Source organism: Phyllopteryx taeniolatus, chromosome 3 (genome assembly GCF_024500385.1).
Source record: "Phyllopteryx taeniolatus isolate TA_2022b chromosome 3, UOR_Ptae_1.2, whole genome shotgun sequence".
NCBI classification, from domain to species: Eukaryota; Metazoa; Chordata; class Actinopteri; order Syngnathiformes; family Syngnathidae; genus Phyllopteryx; species Phyllopteryx taeniolatus.
The window spans coordinates 21,258,649-21,283,456 of record NC_084504.1 but is presented as its reverse complement, the minus strand read 5'-3'; the positions used below and the strand labels follow the sequence as shown (position 1 = coordinate 21,283,456).

General features: G+C 42.4%; 1 protein-coding gene across 3 annotated transcripts in view; it reads right to left on the bottom strand.

The window, feature by feature from the left end:
* Window positions 1–8,111: 8,111 nt before the first annotated feature.
* The window catches only part of hic2 (hypermethylated in cancer 2), a 26,616-nt gene continuing 9,919 nt past the window's right edge, over window positions 8,112–24,808 (bottom strand). For 2 of the 3 annotated variants that reach the window (XM_061767544.1, XM_061767543.1), the window contains exon 2: window positions 8,112–15,682. In XM_061767544.1, coding sequence (XP_061623528.1) covers window positions 13,891–15,636 — 1,746 coding nt within the window. In that variant the 5' untranslated portion in view covers window positions 15,637–15,682 and the 3' untranslated portion in view covers window positions 8,112–13,890. Of the gene's footprint in view, window positions 15,683–18,702; window positions 18,835–24,808 lie in introns of those variants that run through there. The other variant, XM_061767545.1, reaches the window with a different exon arrangement.

Sequence of the window (24,808 nt, the reverse complement as noted above, 5' to 3'; positions counted from 1 at the left end):
CAACTCTCCCTATTGAAATGAATGGAAAAGCCTTTAATCCGTTCCAAACACCTTAACAAACCACATTTTCTTCTTTACATTTTCAGTAATGTTTTCTGTGGAACCCAACGCTTATTATTAGTGGTATTTTTTTCTTGCTTCCTAGCTTATTCATGTATTTTGTTTGTCACCGGATATCCCCTGCTTATTCACATTTTTTAAAACCCTTTTTTCACCCTTTTTTGCAGAACCCCCCTGCTTATTTGCAGTATTTTTTCCCGGTTATCTGCTTACTTACGCCACATAGAACGCTGTCCAGCTTCAACAAAATAACAGCGTTAGCAATACTAAGCTAGCATTAGCACTGTAAACAAGCCGACGTTAGCCATAGCTGCTACGTTGCTAGCATGACTTATTCCTTAATAGAGTGTTACTATTACACTGTTATCGGTTTGAAGCTTTATTTTTTGAAATGTACAATCAATTAAAAATCACAAACATGTGAGAAACATACCCGTTGAGCATAAAAGATGCTAATTCCGCCTGAATCCTCTCCGCTGCCTCAGGTCAGATTGCTCTGCTTTTGTTTGTTTGTCGTATACCCAGTTGTTAGAAAATGAGGGGTGGGCACTTTTTTTTATTGTCAGTCCAAATTTTCTGTCGGCACCCTACCATCAACCCCCACCCCCTCTTTTCCCCCATTATTAGTTAACCTATATCTTGAACAATTCAATTGAAAAAAATTGACACAAGAACTACAAGTAAACAACTGAGATAGCGTGGTTGAACAAGTGCACACATGCTTTTATAAATGTGTTAAGAATTAACAATCAAACTCAAGTTAAATGGGTGGCAGCAACCACCTGCCACCATTTAAAGTGCCTCTGATTAATTCCATATAAATTCAGGTGTGAGAATATGTATAACTCTCCCAAGGACTCAAATAACTGCAACTCAAATATCAAAACACTTTAGGTGGAATTGATCACAGAGAAGGTAATTTCTATATTTCAATTATTGATGAATTAAGAAAAAAAAGGGCAAAAGGGGCACTTTTTTCATCCAGGTCAAAAGGGCAGGTGCTTGAGTACAACTTGGTGTCTATGTGTGCATGTGCCTGACACGCTAGGCCTTACATGCTTTGACATTAAGGCAAATGTAGTGTGTACAGTGCAGCACATCAGCTGTGTTTGTTGCACTTTTGGACCATTTCCTTCTATATTCTCATGAGATCACATCAGTGCAGAACAGTAGAGAATATCTGAAACATTTCACTCAGTCTTGCCATGCTTTGGCCTTGTCTTCATGTCTTTACCTGGGAAACAGGCCTTGGACACCCACCCCCTGAATATTAGATCAGCTATTGATGCTCTGAGTGTACTCAGCCGTCCATCAATACTGATGGCTTATTGATGAGGGAGGGAGCGAATCCTTGTACTCCTGCCGCCAACATGAGGCCCGCGCATTCGGGGGAAGCATCTGTGTGAGTTGAAATAATGAGACGGGGCACAGGGGCGGTTGGGTGGGGGGGGGCTGAAGCAAAAGTGTAGTCATCTGTACGTGTGCGCACGGCCAAAGAAAAATCAATGCAACGCTACACAAATGGAGATAAATATACATCGCCCGCAGCGCTGCACTTTAGTGCCGAGACACGTGTTGGCCCCGTGGGACGGCATGCTGCACTCTCCCCCGAGGAGCCAGACCGAGGAGAAGAAGACAGTTTACTAAGTGGATTGAGGGAAATGAGAAGGAGGATAGCAGGAACTGGGATCCCTCTCTTCTCCACCAGGAGATGACTCTCAAACTGTTTGCAGGCATTAATTCCATCCATCCATCCATCTTCTATCATAAAACTTATTCTGTTAAGGATCACAGGGAGCTGGAGCCTATCCCAGCTGACTTTAAACGGGAAGTCGGGTACACCCTAGACTGGTCGCTATTCACTCTTACATACATACCATCAGTGTGTGGGAACTGAACCCACGCTGCCTGCACTCAAGTCAGGTGAGGAACTACTACACCATCGGTGAATGGTATCAATACACCTTATTGAAAATGATTAATGTGCATCAAATCATTAGAAATAAATGAACACATGGTTCGAATGTTTACGTATGTGATGGGTGTAATGGGGAGACCCTCTGGATCTTGTTTGTATGGTATGTTTACTTTATCAGCAACTTTAACCAATAGAAAATGTTATAGAAAAGTTTACCCCATGATTATTTCCTAAAAACAAGAGAAGTGAACAGATTTGTATGACATGTCATGTTTTCCAATAAAGAGGTAACAAAGTCCTCGTAAAATGAAATCAGCATACCTTCTAAATTTGACAAACCACAGAGAAAAAGTGTCGTTAACAACGCTGAGAAATTTTAATGGTTAAAGAAAATGCCAAGTACAGTATATAAAATGAGGCCCTTCTCTCCGCTGTGAAACGCTGTGGGCGTTACCACCGAATGTGTCAAGCCACGCCCCTCTCATCTATCAACTGGCAAAAAAAACGGATGCTACTTTGTCTACCATCCTCGTCTTCGTCTAGTCGAGAAAAAGTGTCGTTAACAAACCAGAAAAATTTGTATGATTAAAAAAAAAAGAGCCAAGTACAGTATATAAAATGAGGCCCTTCTCTCCGCTCTGAAACGCTGTGGGCATTACCACCAAATGTGTCAAGCCACGCCCCTCTCATCTATCAACTGGCAAAAAATATGGAAAAAATACCATCCTCGTCTTCGCCTAGCCGAGAAAATATATCAGTAGCTGGAATATATCACACCGGGTCGTCGCCCACTGGCTTTTCCATTCCGTGACAACGAGGCGCTCTAAAGCGTCCACGCCAGCCCGAAGCCCTGGTCCACACGCTGGCTGTCACGATAGACTTTTATGAAAATAATTCCACCCTCCTCTCTCTTCCACCTTTCTCTGAGTGACATGCACACTCACTGCTGACAACGAGGCGCTCTAAAGCGGCCATGTCATCGGACTATCAGCTGGTACACGCATTGCTAGCTAGCTAGCTGCACGTCGCAATTGTACCAGATAATAGGGGTTCAAGTACGTCACTGGGTGTAGGGGAGGGTGCACAGAATTGAGTACTACAGAGTTATGTCTTTCCAGCACTTGCTAAAAATGTAAATTGTATTTAGAAAAAACAACTGAATTCACTTTACAGTGTCCCCCTCACAGGACTCTTTGCTTTTTCTTTCAGCTTGTCCCGTTAGGGTTCGCCACAGCACGTCATCTTAGCTCCTCATATGATGGCAAGGAACCATATTTTCAAACTTAACTTAAAATGGACACCATGCATCTTATGATAAGGCCAACCGCATAATCATGTAATTTCGCTTAGCAAATCAACAAAGAAGATTGAATGGAATATTGGTGGTCAGAGTCAGCTGGGACAGTTTCCAGCTCACCTGTCAGATGCAACCCTTTAGTTCGGCAGCTGCGTAACGCTTAAGTCAATGAAATTCACCGACTGACTGAAAAAAATCATGTCTCATAGTAAGGTTACATTTTGACTTGAAGTTGCCTCATGGTCATCTCCATTTTTTTTTAACATGAATCATGATCCTTTTTTTCTTCTTCTTGAAAGAAGAAATTGTGCTGTACAAGACATCTGGGTGGTGCCACCATTCTGATGCAATTCTCTCCAAGATGAAACAAACTCAGCATGTCAAAGAGTAACACAAAGCCAGTGAGCAAGACAAGGCCAGGGCCCGTCTGCCCAATATCAGCACAAAGAAGGAGGTCATCTGGCACTGGAGATAAAGATGGGTGTGGGCCCCCTGCAAATGGTTGTGCATATGTATGTGTGTGTGTGCGTGCGCATGAGCACCCTTTCCAAGCAGACATTGTCCATCTCTGCAGCCCATCACGGGCAGGCCAGGCATCCCTCATCCACATTCCTTAGATGATAGCGAGCCATCCGAGACAAGCAGAGGCAGGTCTGGACCCACCTGGGCAGAGCCTGGTGAATTCCACTCATGCTCACAAGGCCCACTAGGATAAGAAAAGCAAGAAGGGGGTTACTTTTAATAACATTTCCACATATATTTCTCTTTGAGGACCTGGCTCGGTCCGCGGTGTACCCACCCCAAAAACCACAAATCAATTTCAGTCTATTGCGTTGGCTTGGCGTTGACATTAGGGGAGCAGGGCACTCTGGTGGGGGCTGGGCTAGGTAGGGCAATCAGCCCCACAACTATTGTGTCTCAGCAACCCCCATTCAGGGTCATTTAGCATGTGACACCTCTATGGGCCAAGAGCATTACTAAATAGCTGTGCCATCTCGCCAAGAAAAACTATGACCTTCTAGTCACGAAGCACGATATCATGAACCTAGTCATAAACAGTCAAACCAATGAAACGATGACCATGGTAAAAAAAAAAAAAAATGTTAAATCAACATCAGGTTGACTGTATCAAACTAAAATATGATTGTAGTTTACTCAATTACTTCACTGAAAAAAATGAAAGGTTTAGTATTTTCATGTCCACCAGTTCCACACAATTGTAATTAATCAGTTTTTACTTTAACAAGAAAACCCCACTCGCCAGCGTTGGAGAGACTCTCTCTCTCGGCTGGCCTGGGAACGCCTCGGGATCCCCCCGGAAGAGCTGGATGGAGTGGCTGGGGAGAGGGAAGTCTGGGCATCCCTGCTAAAGCTACTGCCCCCCCGACCCGACCTCAGATAAGCGGTAGAAAATGGATGGATGGAAGATAAACCCACTAGGTTAACTTAACTTGAGCTTAACTTAATATTGTGTATTTCTAACCAACAAAATAAAAGTATCCAGTCAATATTTTGTGCACCTTCCCGTCCACAAGCTGAACCAAAGATAACAAAATTCCAAATATACAGAATTTACTTGCTTGAGTTACCAAACACTGCATTGTTCAAGTTGTTTTTATACCTTATTATGCTATCATGTAACATTACACAGTAACATCAGTAAAACACCAACCAAAAATCACGTTAAATTGCTAATATGGAGAGAAAAAAAAAAAAAGAATTATCACACGGTCATGAATTTAATTGGTAGGACACGTTTTCAGCGCCAGTCATCCACGTCAAAGCCTAATACTTCACAAAAGCAAACAAGTGTGGTGACATAATCCTCCCACTTTAGTTTTTTTAAATTCCTTAGATCCGTGAGTGATGGAAGAAATAAAATGATGCACTGACTAAGCACTGTATTAGATGGAAATTAACCTGCTCACAAATTTACCTTTGTGGCTGATCATTTCCTTCAGCACTGAAGCATTACAACTATTAATTTTTAACAAAACAAATTGACTCAAATGTCTCTAACCTATTTTCAGTTATTTTCTTAAAAAATAAATACATAAATAAAAAAAATAAAAAAAAACATCCAGACTTTCAATCTCGAGGCGACAATGCCACACGGCTCCTGCTGAGTGCGGAAAAGGTGGAGTTTTACGACACTTCTCAGACAGTTGAAGTGTCCAAGAGCGTTAATAGATTTGGTCTCAAACTAATTTCAACACTTTAAATTGGTTAATAATGTGTTTTAAAAAACAAACAAACAAAAAAACAGATGGCATGGGGTCGGCCCAATAGTATCGATCTGTGGAAAAATATTAAATTGACAATATTTGGACATATGATTATTCCGCCCGACACGCTATTGTTAAAACCCTCTCTTCTCTTTATAAAACATCTCATGATGGGTGACATTATATTATAGGCCTAGTGGAAGCCTGGAAAAGGACCATTGTTTACCTCAGCTGGCTCTGCCCTCAATCAAGAAGGTTGGAGGAGATAATGAAACAAGGGTCATTAAAAAAATATATAAATAAAAAAATGAAAAAAAAAAAAAAAAAAAAAAAAAGATGAAGGCCCTTTGGCTTTTAGAAGTGTATACTAGTTTCAATTCAGACAAAACAAACAACTGATCATTTGTCGGCATTTATGCATTCTCTCTTAAATTAAATGTAAACAAAGGTGGGGTTTGATAGTGGCGTAGTGGTTAACATTTATGCGTCAAAGTTCTCTGTTTCGGGGCACAAATCACAGAATTCAACACCTTGCTGTGTGGCCTTCTCAACTATGCCTGCGTGAGTTTTCTCCAGGTACTCCCACATTCCAAAAACATGAATGTGAGGTTCACTGGAGACTCAAACTGTCGAGAGGTGTCAATGTTTTTTGCCTAGATGCGCCCTGTGATTGGCTGGTGACCAGTCCAGTGTGTACCTTGCCTCTTGCAGAAGGTCAGCAAGAATGGGCTCCAACCATCTCACCTGTTAGAAAAATATATCCCTTTGCACTTATAAAAAGCATCCTATGTTAATTATAACCTCGTATCATATTTTGCTTTATTGAGAGGATAAAGTAGACCTTGTTCCTTTCTCTCTCTTTGATATTGTATTATCACTTTGCTGCCAGACAAAGCAAGATGTCTGTGGTCGGGGGGACAGTTGCATGAGGCAGATGATAACTGCCTGTTCATGTGTGTCTATGACCTCGCTTAAGGAGTAGTCATGTCTTTGAACTATATCCTTGCATTCAAGTTTTTATGAAATGTTATCTCTCATTGTTCTCGAGAACATGTTCGGTCTCTTTTAATAAAGGGTTTTCATTTTCCCTTGACACACCCTTGATTCTGACATCCCAGAAATGCACAGCAGTAAATTACTAGTGTATCCCACAAGGCCTCTTCCATAGTTTATGATACTCTACATAATAGGTGTCAAACTCAAGGCCCGGCGGCCAGATGCGGCCTGCCACATAATTTGCTTTCGCGGACCACATAAAATTCCGTGATTTTTGCTAAAATCTGTACCCAAATTCCAAATTGTCATAATAAACAATGTTGAGATATTGCATTTTTCTGTTCCCAAACCCTTCTTCTACAGTAACTTAAACAATACATGAAGAAACTATTATCCTTGTCTTCTGATTTCAAAACTAGTTATCCCTCCATTTGTTGTGTAACAGTAATTATATGATTTGGTGATTAAACATTTCACTGGTCTAACGGCCCTCTGAGGGAAATCATAACTGCAATACGGCCCAAGACAAAAATGAAGTTTGACACCCCTGCGCTACGTGTTCAGTGTGCAAAAAAAATGAGTAAACTCCCTTTGAAAAGATTCATAAGCATTTCCAGATGACCAAACTGTGCTTGAATTACAATTTAAAAAAAAAATAAAAATGTAATTTAAAATGTAGCAATGCAAGACTAACATTGGTGTGTAGATACTCATTCTTGCATACTTATTTTTTAAATGACATTTGTGTACATTGACAAACCTCATTTGGAGTCATTGCAAACTCATTTTGTAGCATTATGCATAGAAAATATTGATTCTGAAAGGAACCTCAAGGTTTTCAAACAAATTTCTTTCAAATTCTAATTTTATCCTGCATTTATATTCCAAGTAACATAACATGTGTTCAACCAAAACAACCACTGTCCAAAATAAGGTAAACTCAAACGAAACCAAGTAACTGCCTTTGGAACAACTGGAAATGGAAGATATAGAATTTTGCAACCCATGTTGACATCTTAAGCACTGTTACAAACACAATTTGACCATGATGCTGTTGGGATAAAATAACTCATCACTAGTCACATGAAATGAATAACAAATAGACGTGGCGTGCATACGCGGCACCAAGTCATGGTGATGTTGCAGTCACATGATCTAGGTAGACAGTGGATATTAAAAAAAGTCTACACACTCCTGTTCAAATACCAGGTGTTTGTGATAATATAATATAAAAATATAATTTAATCCTTTTCCCGCCATTAATGTGCCCTATCCGTGTACAACTTAACTCAAATGAAATAATTGAGAGGGGAGGTAAAAATAAACGTTTGTACAAATGTGCACACCCTCTGAAAATAGGGACGTGGCTGTGTTCAGAATGAATCCATCACATTCAAACTCATGTTCTATGGCAGTCAGCAGACCTGCCAACAATTTTAGCACCTCTGAGCAACATCAAATAAAGTTCAGATGTTCTAGTAGGCTTTTTGTGACATTTTTCTTTATAGTAGCCTGAAGGGTTTGTGCTGAAACTTTAAAAAAAAAAACAGCCCTCATCCATTTGGGAGATATGTTTTTGGAAAATGGAGGTCAAAAAACATAAGTCAACAACAGGTTGGGTTTTCAATCAAGCTTTTAATGAAAAGATTGTAAAATAACAGTTTATTTTCCTCAATGCTGTACATTAAGACTGCAAGGTTATGAATGCTGAGGTCAGCTGTAGTACACTTTTTTTTTTATGACACTTAAAAGTTTTTCCGAGCCCCTTGGCAATGCACGGCGGCGGCTCTTGACCTGAATACGAGAGCTCTCGGACGCGTGAGTGGACATGAAGAAAGAGCCCAGCCTGGGTGCTGCCAACAATGCCATGCAAAGGTCACAGGAAATCACCTTAAATGCTGATGTGCGCGTGTGAAGTCGAGACCATCTGTGTTTGCATGAGTTGAAAGACAAGTTGTGCGCACCTTTACATGGACAGCGTGTTTTGCAAGCAGGAGAGCTTTCGATGTTTAATTATTCATCAGGAAAGACCCAACACATACCATACGGAGCTTCTAAGCACGTGGATCTTGATACATTATTGAGGACTTTTTCCCCAAAGTAAACAAACTGAAGAGTGAGCTTTATCAGGTACTCCATGGGGTAGCTTCACTAACAGTTTTTATCGGCTTATCGTATCTTTCTGGCAATGGTTGCAAACCGATGTAGATTTCAAAATAAACTTGGTTATAGATGGACGGAAAAATAATGAGGTGTAATGGAGTATGAGAGTGCATTTCTGTAAACAGAGGTAATGTTGGTGGTGTGAGTCACTATGGGTATAGTAAATACTGACATGTAAAAGAGCAAAACCGATGTGGCCTGCGCACTCGCAGATAATACAGCGGGGTCAAAGTTGAAAACCGGTGGTTTGTGCATATGAGAAAGAATGCGATGGACAGTATAGCTAAAGACGAGGTTTAATGGCATCAGAGGCCCTTTTTATTCATTTTAAGACTGGCTTTGGTTAAGTCGGTCGCTGTATCCACCACGTGATCCAAGCCATCGAAATGTGAGCTGGAAACTGTTACGCCGCACCACATTGAATGCAACAGTCAGAATGTGATGCTAACAAATTACAATAATTAAGATTGACTGTGTTCTCTACTAAACTTTGGGGTACAAATCTTTACTTAAAGCGACTAAGGGCCACAAGAAATGCTTGATTGCTGCTGTAGACACTGTTGAGTAATACTGCAGGCACAGAAACAGTGTTTATGTCAACCAATGAATCAGCAGCAGTGGGTTTAGGTCTTCCGTATGGTATTCTGCCAACATGCTAACAATCACAGCTGACCAGGTACTAGAAATACTATCTTGTAGTTCCTGCTTGTGTCAACAACAAAAAAAGCGACATTAACTGTGACATGCCAAGTGGGTACCGTAGTGCGAAAGGTCATGTAAAGAGCCATCCTCAAGGTCCAGTGTCCTTACTTTGTATATAGTCATTTTAAAGCTTTTCTAACAACGGTATGATCTTTCCACCAAACACGAATGAGAAATTAAGTACGACTTGAGAGTGAGAGACTGGTTGAACCGTCGGTTAAACAGGAATTGGTATGAGAGCACCCCGGGCTGACCGAGACTGTTTGAAAAAGATACAAAGTGCACTTAGTAAAGCTATATCCCCGTGTGTTTGTTAAAAAATATATATACATTTAAAAAAAACAAAAAAAAAGTTAAAGATGCAGACGTGGCAAGTGGTTTAAGATGAGAAAATATCCCTGGAATGAGAGAGTGAATGATGATGATGTTGCTTGTGTGGTTGATAAATAAATGGCAACTGCATGGCAACACCCAGGAAGAGCGAGTTTAAAAAAAAATTAATAATAAAATAAAAAAAATAAAAAAAAAAGGGCCTCTATTCAAACCTCACCTCTTGAGGCTTTCCATGAGAACAACATAAGGGTTAAAAAAAAAAAAACACCCGCAGAGAATTACATGAAATAAAACTTAGACATTCAGGTCTAACTGAGACATTGGATATTGACCATTTTCTTAAAGAGAAAAACAAACAAAACAAACAAAAAAAACAGAATGCAGTAAATGGCTGTTTTGTGTCGCATTTTTGATTCTCAGCTTGAAATCCTCAAAACAAAAAAATAGGGGTCCTGCCTCCACCACAGTCTCACACTTTGAGCAAATTATTTTCAGAGGTGAGGGCAGGACCGCAAATAAATACATTCATTACTGACAATAGACATTTGATAAAAGAAAAAAAACAAAAACACTGTCAATAAGTGTTTGCACCAACTTTGTAAGGAGGCTCAGCCAGCCAGAGGTTTGTGCTGCTTTGACCCACAGAAAACAGGCAGCTCTCAAAATAAAGCAGAAAAATAAACCAACATTCAGTTAAGACTAGCAGATCATTCTTGTGTACATGCAGTGGACAAAATCAAAAGCTACAACGACCTGACGGGATGTTTAAAAAGGCATGCGACCTCGCAGCTCCTTCCACAAGTGAAGAGCACCAGGAGGCAGTCGTCAAGTGCATGTGGGCAAACACAGATACACACGACACGCAGCTAAAGAGCCCCTGTAACAATGCCTTTTGATAAACACATCAAGGATGCACTGCCCCCCCCCCCCCAGGCCAGAGGGCATGGGGGGTTGGGGGAGGGGTTTGGGGCACGGGGGTCACCCCAAAAGCCAGCTGGCAGAGGGTGGTGTTAGTGCACCTAAAACCAAACATATCCCTCCCCCTACTTGAATATGCAGCAGTCCACCCCATGCTTTTGTTTTGGCAGCAACCTCTGTGGAAAAGCAGCAGTGAAGGGGGCGGGGGGGGGGAGAAAAAAAACAAACAAACTGACTGGCCGGGCCTTGTCTTGAGGTTTGTAAAAACTGTAAAAGTTTGTAAACAATGAGATAAATACGTCTTTTTTTTTCTTGAGCCACACATGGTTCCATAGTCATTCAAATGTGCTTTGGTTTAAAAAATAGTTTGTGGATTTTGGGTATGAGCTTTTTTTTTCTCTTCTTCTTCTTTGTACAACTTTGCAACTATTCATGAACATAGTGTGTTATCAACTAAAATGTAGACTTGTTTGAGCTGCCTCACCTTTTGTCAAGGCTCTTTTTGTTAGTTGAAATAGCCCCCCGTCCCCACTCTTTGTTTTAACGTATGAAACTAGTGTTTTGCTTTCTCCTCCATAATTAAAATACAGAGAAATTGATACAATACTATGTCTTACAAATGTAGCTGAGAGCCTGCATTCCCAGATGCAGAACTATCCCTGAAGTATTTGTATAGTAGTAGTTCTAGTAGTAATAGTAGTATTAGTAGTAGTATGGTCACAGTTTGGAGTTTTTCTTCGCAATGTCCCACGAGCAAGCATTCAGATGCAGCTACAGTCTTTTTTTGCAGCAATGGCTGGATATCGTGTACACAAAAAAAAAAAACTAATAAAAAAAACATCCTTTGCATGACAGACATCGAGCTGCACTCCACAAGAAGGCAATGCATCGTGGGTGCCATCTTACACCAGAGGATGGATGCATGTTTGTGGTTTACAGGAAGGGGTTTTGGGGGGGATAACATGTACCAACTACGCAAATTACTAGCCAACTAGTAACCGCTTAACAGCAAACATGACCGAGTAGTAACTAATACGGGAATCCGGGATGCACGTGGCGAACGATGTAACTGTGGCTGCATCCCTACGTGATAAATTCACAGACCATGAGGACAACAAAGGAATCAAACAAAAAGGACAATTAAACCAACAAATATCAAGAGGAATGCCTATCCCCAAAACTTGCAGTGAAGGTCCACAGTGTAAATGTTAAGAGTGGATACACTGGACAGGCTTTAGTGACGATGAGTGGCACCAATTACGACGACGGCCCAATTTCAAGCATATGCTCGCTTATGAGGTAAAGCATCGGGAGGTTAGAATAATTTAGAACCATTACGTGACAGTTGAACACAATTAACGACGAAAGAAAGGATCTTTGCAGGAGACCGATGAGTAGCTGTCCAGTGCATCTCTGCTTCTCCCTTCTTGTTACAGGTTTTCACAAGTCTGGCTCAAAAAGAAACTAACAAGTAAATTGAACTTCACATTAAAATTTCTGATTATAAGTCCTAGATTTTTTTTCTTTCCGTTTTTCGCTTTTTTTTTGGTCTGAACAGAACACACGTCATCGAGTCCTGTTTTTAACGTTAAGGAATATAAAGTGATAAGGACTCTGGACATAAAGACGACAACGAAAAAAAAAAAAAGGTGGTAAAGTTCACCGGCCCACCAATCAGCACAAGCTTTCCTTTGCAAACCACCACAACCTTCCTCAGTCTGTCATTGGCCAAAACTCCATCAAAAGTGGATTTCTTTATATGGACTTACAATATCATTCATAAATTTGTATTGTACAGAAGAAAAATAAAGGAAAATCAAAAGTGAAATAATTTAGGATGCTATATATCTTAAGTACATTTCTTTTTTTAAAGCTTTGGTTTGAACGGGTCTAGCAATGTTTGTTAGTTAGCTCTGTCCTCCACATTCGCAAGTTCTTTGGAACACACATCAGGACCAACTAACCATTACTTGCCTTCGGAAAGACGCTACAGTACATTTTGAGGAGGCGCCGCCTTGAGCAGGGTGCCCAGAAAGCTATATTATATTTGGAGTTGACGCAACTGCTAAAGAGAATATAAAACAAATCTACGGGCGTTAAAAACCTGTGTTGAGAGATGGGCAGGTTAAAGCATCAGGTGAAGATAATCTACACATTTTTTTACAATTAATTACATAGGAACGTTCAACTAATCAACATATAGAGTTCATAAGAGTAATCAGAGGTAGCGAGGTCACAAGTCCATATAAATAGACTTTTTTTTCTCAAGGGGAAGAAAAGCTATACAGACAAAATAAACGTACCCACTGAACGTATTGTTCAGTCTAAAACACCCTCTTATTAGCCCCTTCAAAAACAGTCCCCTCCCAACCCGAATCCCTCCCCGCCACAAGAAAAACCCAAGACCTTCCAGTTTAAACATTCACTGAAACATAAGTTCTTTAAGTAAAACAAGTACCTCAAGGGGTCGGTCCTCTTTCCCAACTGGGTTTGGTTGCCAGGTGCACCAACAGGCAAGTAGGGAAAAGAGGGAACCTCTTTTACTGTCAACAGCAATGGAGAGAACATTTTAGCATATTTGTCCTCTGTTCAACTAAAACTTGACCCTACGTGATCCCACCTAAGAACCTTCTATCAGTTAAAGCATGGAGATGGTCCCAAACCCAGTCACCCCCCTCGTTTTACATCAAGATGCCCCAATCGCTTAAAATAAAAAGGCTATAAAGCTGTGAGTTTAAAAAAGAATAATAATAAAAATGTTTGCAAAATTATTGCCAGTATTGGTTTCTTCAAATCTTTATTTTTGGTCAGAATAGTGCTGGAGAGCAGAAGGAACTCTTGAGTTATTGTTCAGTGGACAACCAGCAAAAAGCTTTAAAAAGGTAGGAGAGGAAACCTTTTTTTGGGTTGGGGGGCGAGAGGTGACAAGGGCTGGACATTACATTGGTACCCACATTCACATTTATCGGCCTTGAAAGACCACAAGTCACAAAGCTATGACGCCACAGCTTCACAACTTTGGGCTGAGAGAAAGAGAGAGAGAAGAGTAAACTGTCCCGCTAGAACTCCTGAGGGGTGAGCGTATGTCACTTAAAACTGATGGCGAGACAATCCTAGAACTGACATTACCACCATCGCCCAGTGTGGCAACAACGCTCACTCAGCCAGGGCGTCGTAAACCGAACGTAATAGAACTGTGTTGAACATGTACATGTGCGTTTCTTTGTAGAGAGAGTTTGTTTTTTACTATTCCCAGCGTTCTTTGGCTTGATACGTTTCTAGGAGGGCGAGGTGTGCATTCTCAGGTGACTGATGAGGTTGCGCTGTTGGGTGAACTTCCCGCCGCACAGCTGGCATTCGTACGGCTTCTCCCCGGAGTGCACGCGCATGTGCTCCGTCAGGCGGTACTGGCGGGTGAAGCGCATGCCGCACTCCTCGCAGGCAAAGGGCTTGAGGCCGAGGTGGCTGCGCATGTGGCGCGTCATGGTGCCCCGCTGGGTGAACATTTTGCCGCAGATATTGCAAGGGAAGGGCCGGGTGAGCCAGTGACTCTTCTCGTGTTGGCGCAACGTCGCTGGGTCCTTGTAGCTCTTATTGCAAACGGTGCACTTGAAGGGGCGGGCCTCCGAGCTGAAGTTGGAGGGGCCAACGGGGGTGGAGAGGTCCTCGGCCTCCTCCTCATCTTCCTCTTTTACGCAAGTCCCCACTTCTTCTTTGATGTACAGCTCATCCTCCGTGTGAGTCTCCACGTGAGCGTTGAGTTGCTCCGAGCTAGGGAAGCCTTTTCCACAGGGAATGCACACGTAGAGGTTGTCTCCAAATGCTGGTTCGAAACCTTCCTGGCGGTACACATAGTTGGCGTTCTGGTGCCCCCGGCCTGTTCCTCCTCTGCCCCCTGCACTCTCTCCGTCGCTCTGACAGCTCTCTTCGCTGTGGTCCTGGCCGTTCTCTCCTCCCTCTTCCTCATCTTTGCACTGGAGGGTCTGGTCAGAGTTGAAGCTGCTCCCACTGCCTCCGCCGGGTCGACCATCTTTCGGCCCCACTATCACCCCATTAACCAGAGGCCTGTCGTGATCTTCAGACTTCAAGCCCGACGCCTCCTTCTTGGGCCATTCATTCTTGCGCCCACCCTGACGATACTTTTTTTGAGGCGGGGGTCCGTCGTGCTGCGTGTCCTCGGCTTTAGAGGTGCAGTTCAGCTCAGTGGCGTCTGAGCTGCAAATATCTGCAGTGGGGAGGGTGGTCGAGGAGTCATCCAGTGAGGCACTGTTGGTTGTGGATACTGAGGCAGATTGAGGGGATTCTTGGGAGTTGCTGTGGGGGCTCAGGGCATCTGTGACTGTGCCCGCCGAGGGAGGGCTCTTTTTGGTCAGGTCTAGCCCGAGATCGGGCTCGCCCGCACTTCCTCCGCTGCTGAGGTTACCGTTACTGCTGCCGTTCCCGCCGGTGCCGTTCCTTCCGGAGCTGCCGACATACATTTCGTCATCCGAGAGCTTGTCCCGAAGGCCTTCGTCTGGCTGTGGCTGGTCGGCGTCTGAAGGGGTGGGATGATAGTGGTTGTTGGGCCCAGCAGGCGTGGAAGATGAAAGGCGCTGGTTATTGAGGCGTAAGCGGCTCAGGGGACCAGGAGTGGAGGGTTTACCAGGTAGGGGTTTTGCACCACTGCGCTTGAGCTTCTTTCTGCAAAGGGCGGCGAGGTCATGGAGCTGGAGGTAGCTGGCTGCAGTTAAGAGGGCACTGAAATTCTGCTCACTGCTCTGGTCTGTTGAGGAGAGCAGCTTACCGGTGTAGATGAAGTCCAGAACTTGCCTGAACACAGAGGGATTGACCATCTCGGTGTCAAGATTAATGAGGTTATCGTGGAGGACCAAAGATTTGAAGTAGATGCTGCTCGCCGCCAGGATGTTCTTGTGTGCACGGAAAAGCGCATTCTCCACCACGATGATGACATCACACAGGAAACCCTTGGCTCTCTGTTGGTTAAGTTGCAGCAGCAGTTGTTTGGCATGATTTGGCAGTTCCATTTCCACCTTCCTTCTTGCTCTCTTCCTACACGAATGCCACCTGAAGCTGTAAAGACCAAAGACAAACAGTGATGAGTTTGCAGTTTCTAGTAGCCACACCATTGAAGAAAATGAAGAAGTACAAGACAGGCTCCCTGTGAAGAGCAGACAAATCATCCACAATGTTGCATTTTGCTGATAAGATCAAGATTCAACAGTTCTAACAATGTCTGCCTTTTTGGGCTCACACCCCACCCCCCTCCATAAAATTTCCTTTTGTGGAGTCCAACAAACATCGAAATGACAATCAAACCTCTTGGAGGTGAGAGAAACCAGAACGTGTGATTGCAGCTCCTGTGAATACATCCATCTAACCTTTAAGCTCTTGCGGCGTCATTGGCCAAATGTGCCACATAACCGCATGGCAGCTTAGAAACAGGAAACCTTCTCCCACTCTTATCTTTTTAAAAAAATTGCAACCCTGCGTGGATCAAATTCTGATTCCACATTTTGCCACTGTTCTTGCACAAAAGCCAAAAGGGGTGGAGAAGACGAAAGGATAAATAAACTACTTTCCCCAAAAGGTGTCTCCTCTAGGCTTCTCTTCCCTCTCTGAGTAGAGTTAACTCTGGTTTCAGTGGGATGCCCTCCTTGGAAACTCAGCTCGCCCTCCTCTCCATTAGGTCATGGTAATGTCAACTCTGCCCCATTGTCTGGGGGTGGGTGGGGGTAGGTCGGTGGCACGGCAGGGCCGGGGGGAGGGATTAGGTGTCACTTGAGCAGGTAAAACTACACAGGAGCTGGGGCAGGAAAAGAAGAGGGTGAAGGGTGTGGCCCAAAGACAAGACCAGCACCACAACAACATCCAAAGAGGCCCTCCTTCATTTATAGAATTAGAACAGATGAAACTGATTCACTTTTAACCTACAAAACAGCCATGCTCAGTTTCTAGTGTAGGGCTGAACAAATTTTGATGTATGAAATGTAAACAAAGACAAACAGGAAAGAGGTTTCATTTTTTAAAATCCTGCTTCGGTGACATGAAAACACTGAACCGCTATTAACGCATCATTTACTTGTCACTGGGTAACTTTCCCCCATCACCCTCCACTGGGTAACATTTTTAATCGCAACTTTTACAAATTTTATTGCAGCTCTTGTACATGAAATAGATAACTAACCACATCATTGACAACTGATGAGGTACAGGAATCCAGATTAGAAAGTCAATAAGAACTCTGAACTGTTGCATTAGTGCAGATGCAATTAAGGTAATGCTAGCCGCACTCCCGTCACAAAGCCGAGGTGGAGAAGGTGACAGCTTTCAAGTAAAGAGAAGTAAGCGATTGTCTCATAAGATATCTATTCAGTTATCTGGTTAATTTTATTTTGTGTAGTATTCAAGAAACAGTATTGGATTTCTTTTTACTCACCAGGTTAACATGGCATCTGTATTCCTACTTGTATAGCCACCAGACTACAGTTATGTTCGTCTCTTCCAATGAAGTTGGGACTTTGTGTTAAACAAATAAAAGCAGAATGATTTGCAAATCATGTTCAACCTATATTTAATTGAATACACTACAAATACAAGATATTGAATGTTCAAACCGATAAACTTTATTGTTTTTAGCAAATAATCAATCATTAACTTTGAATTTTATGGCTGCAACACGTTCCAAAAAAGCTGGGACAGATGCCAAAGAATTATGACAAAGCCAATCAGCATAAAATGCTAATTCTCGGGAGATACCGATCAAGCCGATCAGATCGGTGTAAAGTCTAAAGATAAGTTTGTTTCTGAACAATATTTGGTCAAAAAAAAATTCTACCTTATTTACTGGAACTGTAATTTATCAAGTATCAATGCTTGGTATCAGGTTGTATAGAAATCTAAGTACTTGGTCGGAAAAGCAGTGGTATCGGTGAATCCCAAAGGGAAATGCAAGTAGTCGTCCATGTGTAAAGTTGAGTAAAGAACAAACAAAGCAGGTTTAGTTGAAGAAATATTTTCTGGCCCTGACTCATCGTTAACCTGTTTTCTAAAGCCCTGGGCATGCTGGTAATATGGATGCACATGATTAATGCCCCTCAGAGCACTGTGTACTGCATTACAAAGATTATACAGTAATTCTTACCTCAATCAGCATATACTTTACATGTGGATATGAGCCATGTCAGCACAGCGCCAACCGAGAGATTTAATGATGCGTCACAGAGTGTTTCTAAACTGCCAAGTAAACGCAATTGGTAAGCCAACGTTCACAGTGAACTCCAACAAGAACAAGCCTAGCTTGAGTGCACTTGCTTTTGTTATTAAATAATATTCTTAGAGTACATTCACACAGAAACAACAGCAAAAGGGAGAACTTTTGACTACATATCTATCCCAGTTCACAACAGAATGCATAAAAGACTGAAAAAGCTGTATGATACATGGCGTGCCAGTAAGTGACATCAGTCGTTGTCACTTTGTAACGACACTACGCACTTGTGGACCAAATGCTGGTCCTTCCAAGTCTAAGCCAATACAGTTTTGATTCCCCATTTTTAGCTAAAAATGACCTCTTAGTCAGCTCTGTTTAGAGAGTCAAGACAAGCTTCACAACAGCCATCTTATGGGTCTCTTGACCCGGACGTAACTCAAACTATTCCAATCCTGTGCAAAAACACAAAACAAAAGACGTGTTACCCCTGGACTGGCACAAAACTCAACTGTAGCAGGAATCGTTAACCAGAGGTGTCTGGAACTGGTAGAATAGTGGGGCTGCCTGATACAAATCAGCTGGAGTGATCATTATATGCCAGGTCCAGGCCTAGGCTTGCCTCCTCTGCTTTGACACTTCTACTCAGGGTCTTCATCCCCCTCCCCCATCTCCTGGCTGCTTCTCTATCTCTCATCGAGCCTCCCAACCTTAACCGATCTCCCAGCAGGCACGTAGACGTAGCGCAGAAGAGTTCAAACTCTAACATGTACTATAACAAGCCATTCAGGAACATACGACCCATATCTGCAGTTAATCACCGAATGTGCTACCTAGGTGTGCGACAATGAACTCTACAGGCGATAATGGAAGAAAGAAATACCTTTTACCATGATGCCAACGAGGAAGCCATATATCACTCAAGCATCTTGCATGTACCTCTGCTGTCTTTATGGGTGAGGGAATTCAGGGGCTTTTCCACCAAACCGACATAAAAGGGGGCTGGGACCAGCATACAGAAGGCAGCCCAGGAGGAGAAAGAAGAAGGGAGAGAGAGAAAAAAAAAAAAGAACTTCCCCACCCCCCTCATTTTCTCAGCCCTCTTTCTACCCCCGCCCACCACCCCCATCACCCACGTGGCTACCAGCTCCCCCTGGCCCCTCCGGTGCTGTGCTCTGCCGGCTGGATTCCAGGGAGCTGCTAATGGATTACGGCTGATCTATATGCAGCTAGGGTGGGACACGTGTAGGCCTAGCTCCGCTTCCTTTGGTGATGCCCAAGACAACAGTCTTAATACCACAGGGGGTGGGGGCTGCAAATAGAGCTGCACAATCATTACTGCTCCATCTGTGAGCTGGGCAGCATTTTTTCCTCACCTATATCTCCAGACACTGATGAAGTATGAACTACAGGATGGCTCAAGCATTGACTGACATGTTGTACCCTGATTAATAAACACAGTTGGATATGGTTGCATATTTAGTGGTGGGTTTCCAGCAGGGTTAAAATCCTGCATTTTCTAATCCCTCTGCTAAAAGGCATGATGTGTCCTGGCAGAGAAGCTGAGAGATGTTAAGATAGCTGGGCAGGAAGGCCTAAAGGAATTATTGACCCTTAAGAAACAAGACGTGCTCTGACCAAACACACCCCCGCATACCAAGTGAAGCCAGCTCTGGGGGGCTTTGAGTAGAGACCAGGGTAGATGTTGCCCTTCAGGCTGCAGCCACAGGATCAGTTTACCTTGCCTGCAGTTTTGACCTTTTCCAAAACAGGCTGTGACTTAATGATAGAGGGGCAGCCTCACTCAAAAAACCCCGCTGCTTAGCCTCAACCTTGACTCTTTTCGGGTATGTACTCTTAGGTTGACAGTGGTGTTTGCCCAGACTTGACTAAAAAGATCAGGTGTCTGAGAGACAGAGAGACAGCGAGACAGAGAGACAGACACACACAGACACACACACACACAGCAGAAAATTAAGGTAAATTACCTCTTAATTATAACTTGTTACACCAGAGATCTGGATGCTCAGGTTTGACTTTGTTTAGTCCATAAACATGACAAGGAACTAGGGAAAAAACAGCTTTTTTCTGTGAAAGGTTTGTGGCAAAACAGGTTTGTGTCTTGTATCGAGATTTTTTATTTCGATACATGAATCTACAGCACTATGTTCAACCTTTACGTTTGACTACATCCCCAGAGCGGACACTTATAGTGTCTATCTCACTGGCAGAGACGTCAATGAGATGCCGAGGCTGATCAGTCTGGGACCGGGTGACCAAAATATTAGCACTGTGACAAGTGGCCGCAATCTTGGGGAAATCTTCTAAAAAACATGCATGGAACATTAAATAATTAATGAAAAAACAATTGACTAAAGAACATGACTTACTCGACTGCCCACACTGCTCTTCTCACAAATGTTCTATTTGCGCTATTTAAGTAAACATTTTTTAGGACAGTTAAATGTTAAAATGGTTAAAAGTTAAAATATGACATCATTTGAAGGGGGTCGACTTGGAGAACACTTTGAATTTCTGCACGTATGGGCTTATTTGTGTATATTTTATGATGAAAGTTGTCAGCTTGTTGACTAAGGGCTTGCTACTTTAGTAGCAGACAAACGGGAATGATCAATTATGGCTGTGGACGTAGGGGCAAGGACGGCGAAGTTGTCAGAAAATAGAGCATTTCCCAGTAAATATTGACACTATGTCACAGTTTAGTGTTTTTTTTTTTATTTTTATTTTTTTAAACCCCATCGTAACAGTTGATATAAAAAAAAGTCGTGCATCATTAGTTTTCTGCCGTAGTTGAACTTAGAAATGATGAAAACCACGAGCCGCCACGACCTGAGACATACCATGTTTACATGTACATTCACTTGCTACATCCTCAGGGCGAGTTGAATAAAACAAAACACGAGTTCGCTTAAACTATTGGAGTGATCGATGTAGTTTCTGGACCTCTGTAATATGTTTGTTTGCCTCTCCCAATAACAAAGCACCAAACCCTCTGAAAGAAAATACACGGTCGCGTTCACCACCCCTTTGCTGTCCCTAATGAAGTGTCTCACTCACCAACAAATGCTAAGTCACCACGAAAGAAGTAGAAAAAAAAAACAACAACATTGTGCTGATGTAGTTTGCTTTGCTTGTGGTTTTTGGTAAAATGTCAATGATTGTGTAGTCTTGTACAACCCCAATTCCAATGAAGTTGGGACGTTGTGTTAAACAAAAACAGAATACAATGATTTGCAAATCATGTTCAACCTATATTTAATTGAATACACGCCAAAGACAAGATATTTAATGTTCAAACTGATCAATTTGAATGTTTTTAGCAAATAATCATTAACTTAGAATTTTATGGCTGCAACACGTTCCTAAAAAGCTGGGACAGGTAGCAAAAAAGACTGAGAAAGTTGAGCAATGCTCATCAAACACCTGTTTGGAACAACCCACAGGTGAACAGGCTAATTGGGAACAGGTGGGTGCCATGATTGGGTATAAAAGGAGCTTCTCTGAATTGCTCAGTCATTCACAAGAAAAGATGGGGTGAGGTTCACCTCTTTGTGAACAAGTGAGTGAGAAAATAGTCGAACAGTTTAAGGACAACATTCCTCAACATACAATTGCAAGGAATTCAGGGATTTCATCATCTACGGTCCTTAATATCATCAAAAGGTTCAGAGAATCTGGAAAAATCACTACATGTAAGCAGCATGGCTGAAAACCAACATTGAATGCCCGTGACCTTTGATCCCTCAGGCGGCACTGCATCAAAAACCGACAATGTGTAAAGGATATCACTACATGGGCTCAGGGACACTTCAGAAAAATAATGTCAGTAAATACAGTTCGGCGCTACATCCGTAAGTGCAACTTGAAACTCTAGTATGCAGAGCAAAAGCCATTCATCAACAACACCCAGAAACGCCGCCGGGTCCGAGCTTCTCTGGGTTCAAGCTCATCTAAGATGGATTGATGCAAAGTGGAAAAGTGTTCTGTGGTCCGACGAGTCCACATTTCAAATTGTTTTTGGAAATTGTGGATGTCGTGTCCTCCAGGCCAAAGAGGAAAAGAACCATCCTGACTGTTATGGACGCAAAGTTCAAAAGCCAGCATCTGTGATGGTATGGGGCTGTGTTAGTGCCAATGGCATGGGTAACATCTGTGACGGCACCATTAATGCTGAAAGGTACATACAGGTTTTGGAGAAACATATGCTGCCATCCAAGCAACGTATTTTTCATGGACGCCCCTGCTTATTTCAGCAAGACAATGCCAAACCACATTCTGCACGTGTTACAACAGCGTAGCTTCCGTAGTCAAAGAGTGCGGGTACTAGACTGGCCTGCCTGCAGTCCAGACCTGTCTCCCATTGAAAATGTGTGGTGCATTATGAAGCGTAAAATACGACAACGGAGACCCCAGACTGTTGAACAGCTGAAGCTGTACATCAAGCAAGAATGGGAAAGAATTCCACCAACAAAGCAATTATTGTCCTCAGTTCCCAAACGTTTATTGAATGTTGTTAAAAGAAAAGGTGATGTTACACAGTGGTAAACATGACCCTGTCCCAGCTTTTTTGTTACATGTTGCAGCCATAAAATAAGTCCATTATTATTTGCTAAAAACAAAGTTTATCAGTTTGAACATTAAATATCTTGTCTTTGTAGTGTATTCAATTAAATATAGGTTGAACATGATTTGCAAATCATTGTACTCTGTTTTTATTTGTTTAACACAACGTCCCAACTTCATTGGAATTGGGGTTGTAGTTCTGACCAAAGAATGAACATGAACTAAACTAAGCTATCTGTCCATATGGAACACATGTATATGAATGAATTTGATAAACAAAAATTAATAGCTTTTGACTAATAAAAGGATTTCTACATCAATTACTTGCAATCCTGTGGAACTATTTTTCTTGCACCATTACAGTTAACAGGCATCTAACCACAACAGTGAATTTTCTCACAAACATTCACAGTTGCTTTTATGTATTGCTTTCCATCAACACAAAACTCATATTAGCAAAAATAAAACTTTGTGCCATGCACAAAATTTGCACATATGGCAACGCAATTCCAGTGTGTGAGATTACAGATGCATGGCCAGTGAATGTTATGAAGACACTGTACATGACAGACTTTGACGAAAAGCAATACTGTTCAATCAGAATTTAATCTAGAAGTACCATCATATCATTTTGGATTTAGTTGTGCCTCAATGTTGATGGGATAGCATGGAAATATACAAGCCATGTTTGCTTCAGGTGGGAGGAGACGGGTAGAAAGTACAAAACCTGCTAGCGTGTAGGTTAGGCTCACGGAGTCTGTTACCACAGACTGAATCAGAATTTCTTTTACCGGCTCTTTGAAACGGCTTCATCAGGCTTTCCCTCGTTTCAGGGTCAACTTCCTCAGAGCCTTCACATAACCTACTTGCAGGAATATCCTTCTGAGATGTGCTCAAACTATCAGTATATTTAAACCTGGCCTTAAAACTTTGTCGGCTGCTGCTTTTTTTAAAATAAAAAACATTCCTTGTTTTCACCACCTTGCTTTTATTTTGTGATTTGGTGTGTTTTGTCATGATACCCTACTGCTTTACCTATACATTTTTCCTGATTCTAATCCATCTTTACATTTAATCTTGTTGGATGGATTTGCCTTGTGTATGAATGGTGAAATACAAATAAGCCTGCCTTGCCTTTACATATAGAAACGCCAGCACTGCCACTTTCAGAAACTTCCACTTTGAAATCATGTTAAAAATTTCAAGCTCCATAACATCATCCTGGAAACAACACAGGTGTAGAATACATTTTCAGTTAGAAAATGCATCATGTAAAAGGTGCTTTCTGTCATCCCCCTTTCCCCCCCCCCCAAGGAGTTTAAGGATTAAAAGAAGAGCATTGCAGCAAACTTCATACAGTGAAGGTGACTGAGGGAGACTGCTCCCTCTGTGGCACTAATCTCCAGAACAGAGGATCGGGAGCCTGGCGAGAGAGCAGAGGTGAGGCAAAGTCCTGTGGCGCAATAACAAAACACACCCTACTACTGTGAAAGGTCACCTGCTTACACCCAATAGAAAAGAAGACTGGCCTAAATAAAAAATAAAAAAAATAAATAAAAACTTTACGGTGGGGCTTAGCCTTCACTTCTTTTGACAACAAACAGTGACTGCACAAGTGCACTATAGTCATATTGTGCAGATGATAATTGTAAGAGAGACGGATGTGCAGTGGAAGAAAAGGAAAAACAGCATACATGTAGAGGCCCTTGGTGAGCACGAGAGCGCGCGCGCACACACACACACACACACACACACACAGTGCGCTTACAACACAAGCACACACCCGGAGAGTATGCTGGTGGGCAGAGCGAGTGTGGGGGTGGGAGGGGGTGTGGGTTAGGGGGATGGTACAAAGCCAGTTTGAAATAACAGTGAGCAAACAGTGAACAACCACCTTCGAGCCATTTCAACATGGCCAACAGCAGGCTGCATGGGTAAGGCTGATGCAAGTTGGTCTGCGGCCTGGTACTGCAGCAATTAAATGGGCTAATTCTCTCGCTCGCGTTCCCGTGAGTGAAAGGAAAGCTCACAATAAGGAGATTAAACACAGCAGCTAAGCTTGGCTCATTTTCGACCATCCTCTCAATTAGCTTTCCTTACACCTGGGTAATACTGTTTATGTCGCGTCAGGCAGAATTCCACACACACACACACCTATAACGATTGGTTCATGAAGATTCTCTGTAAACCTGCAGCATCCAAGATGTATAATCACTATGGTTGAGGCAAAAGTACAAGTACTTTGTCAGAAATAAGTGCTTGGATTGCCAACATCAGGATAGTGCAATAAATAATTGGTTAGTGGTCAGAAATATGAGGTGGCATAATATTGTTTAGCGCAATAGCCACATTTACACCAAGCAGTACAGTTCAGTGAGGATTGCCATCGTGCTGTTTGGAAGAGT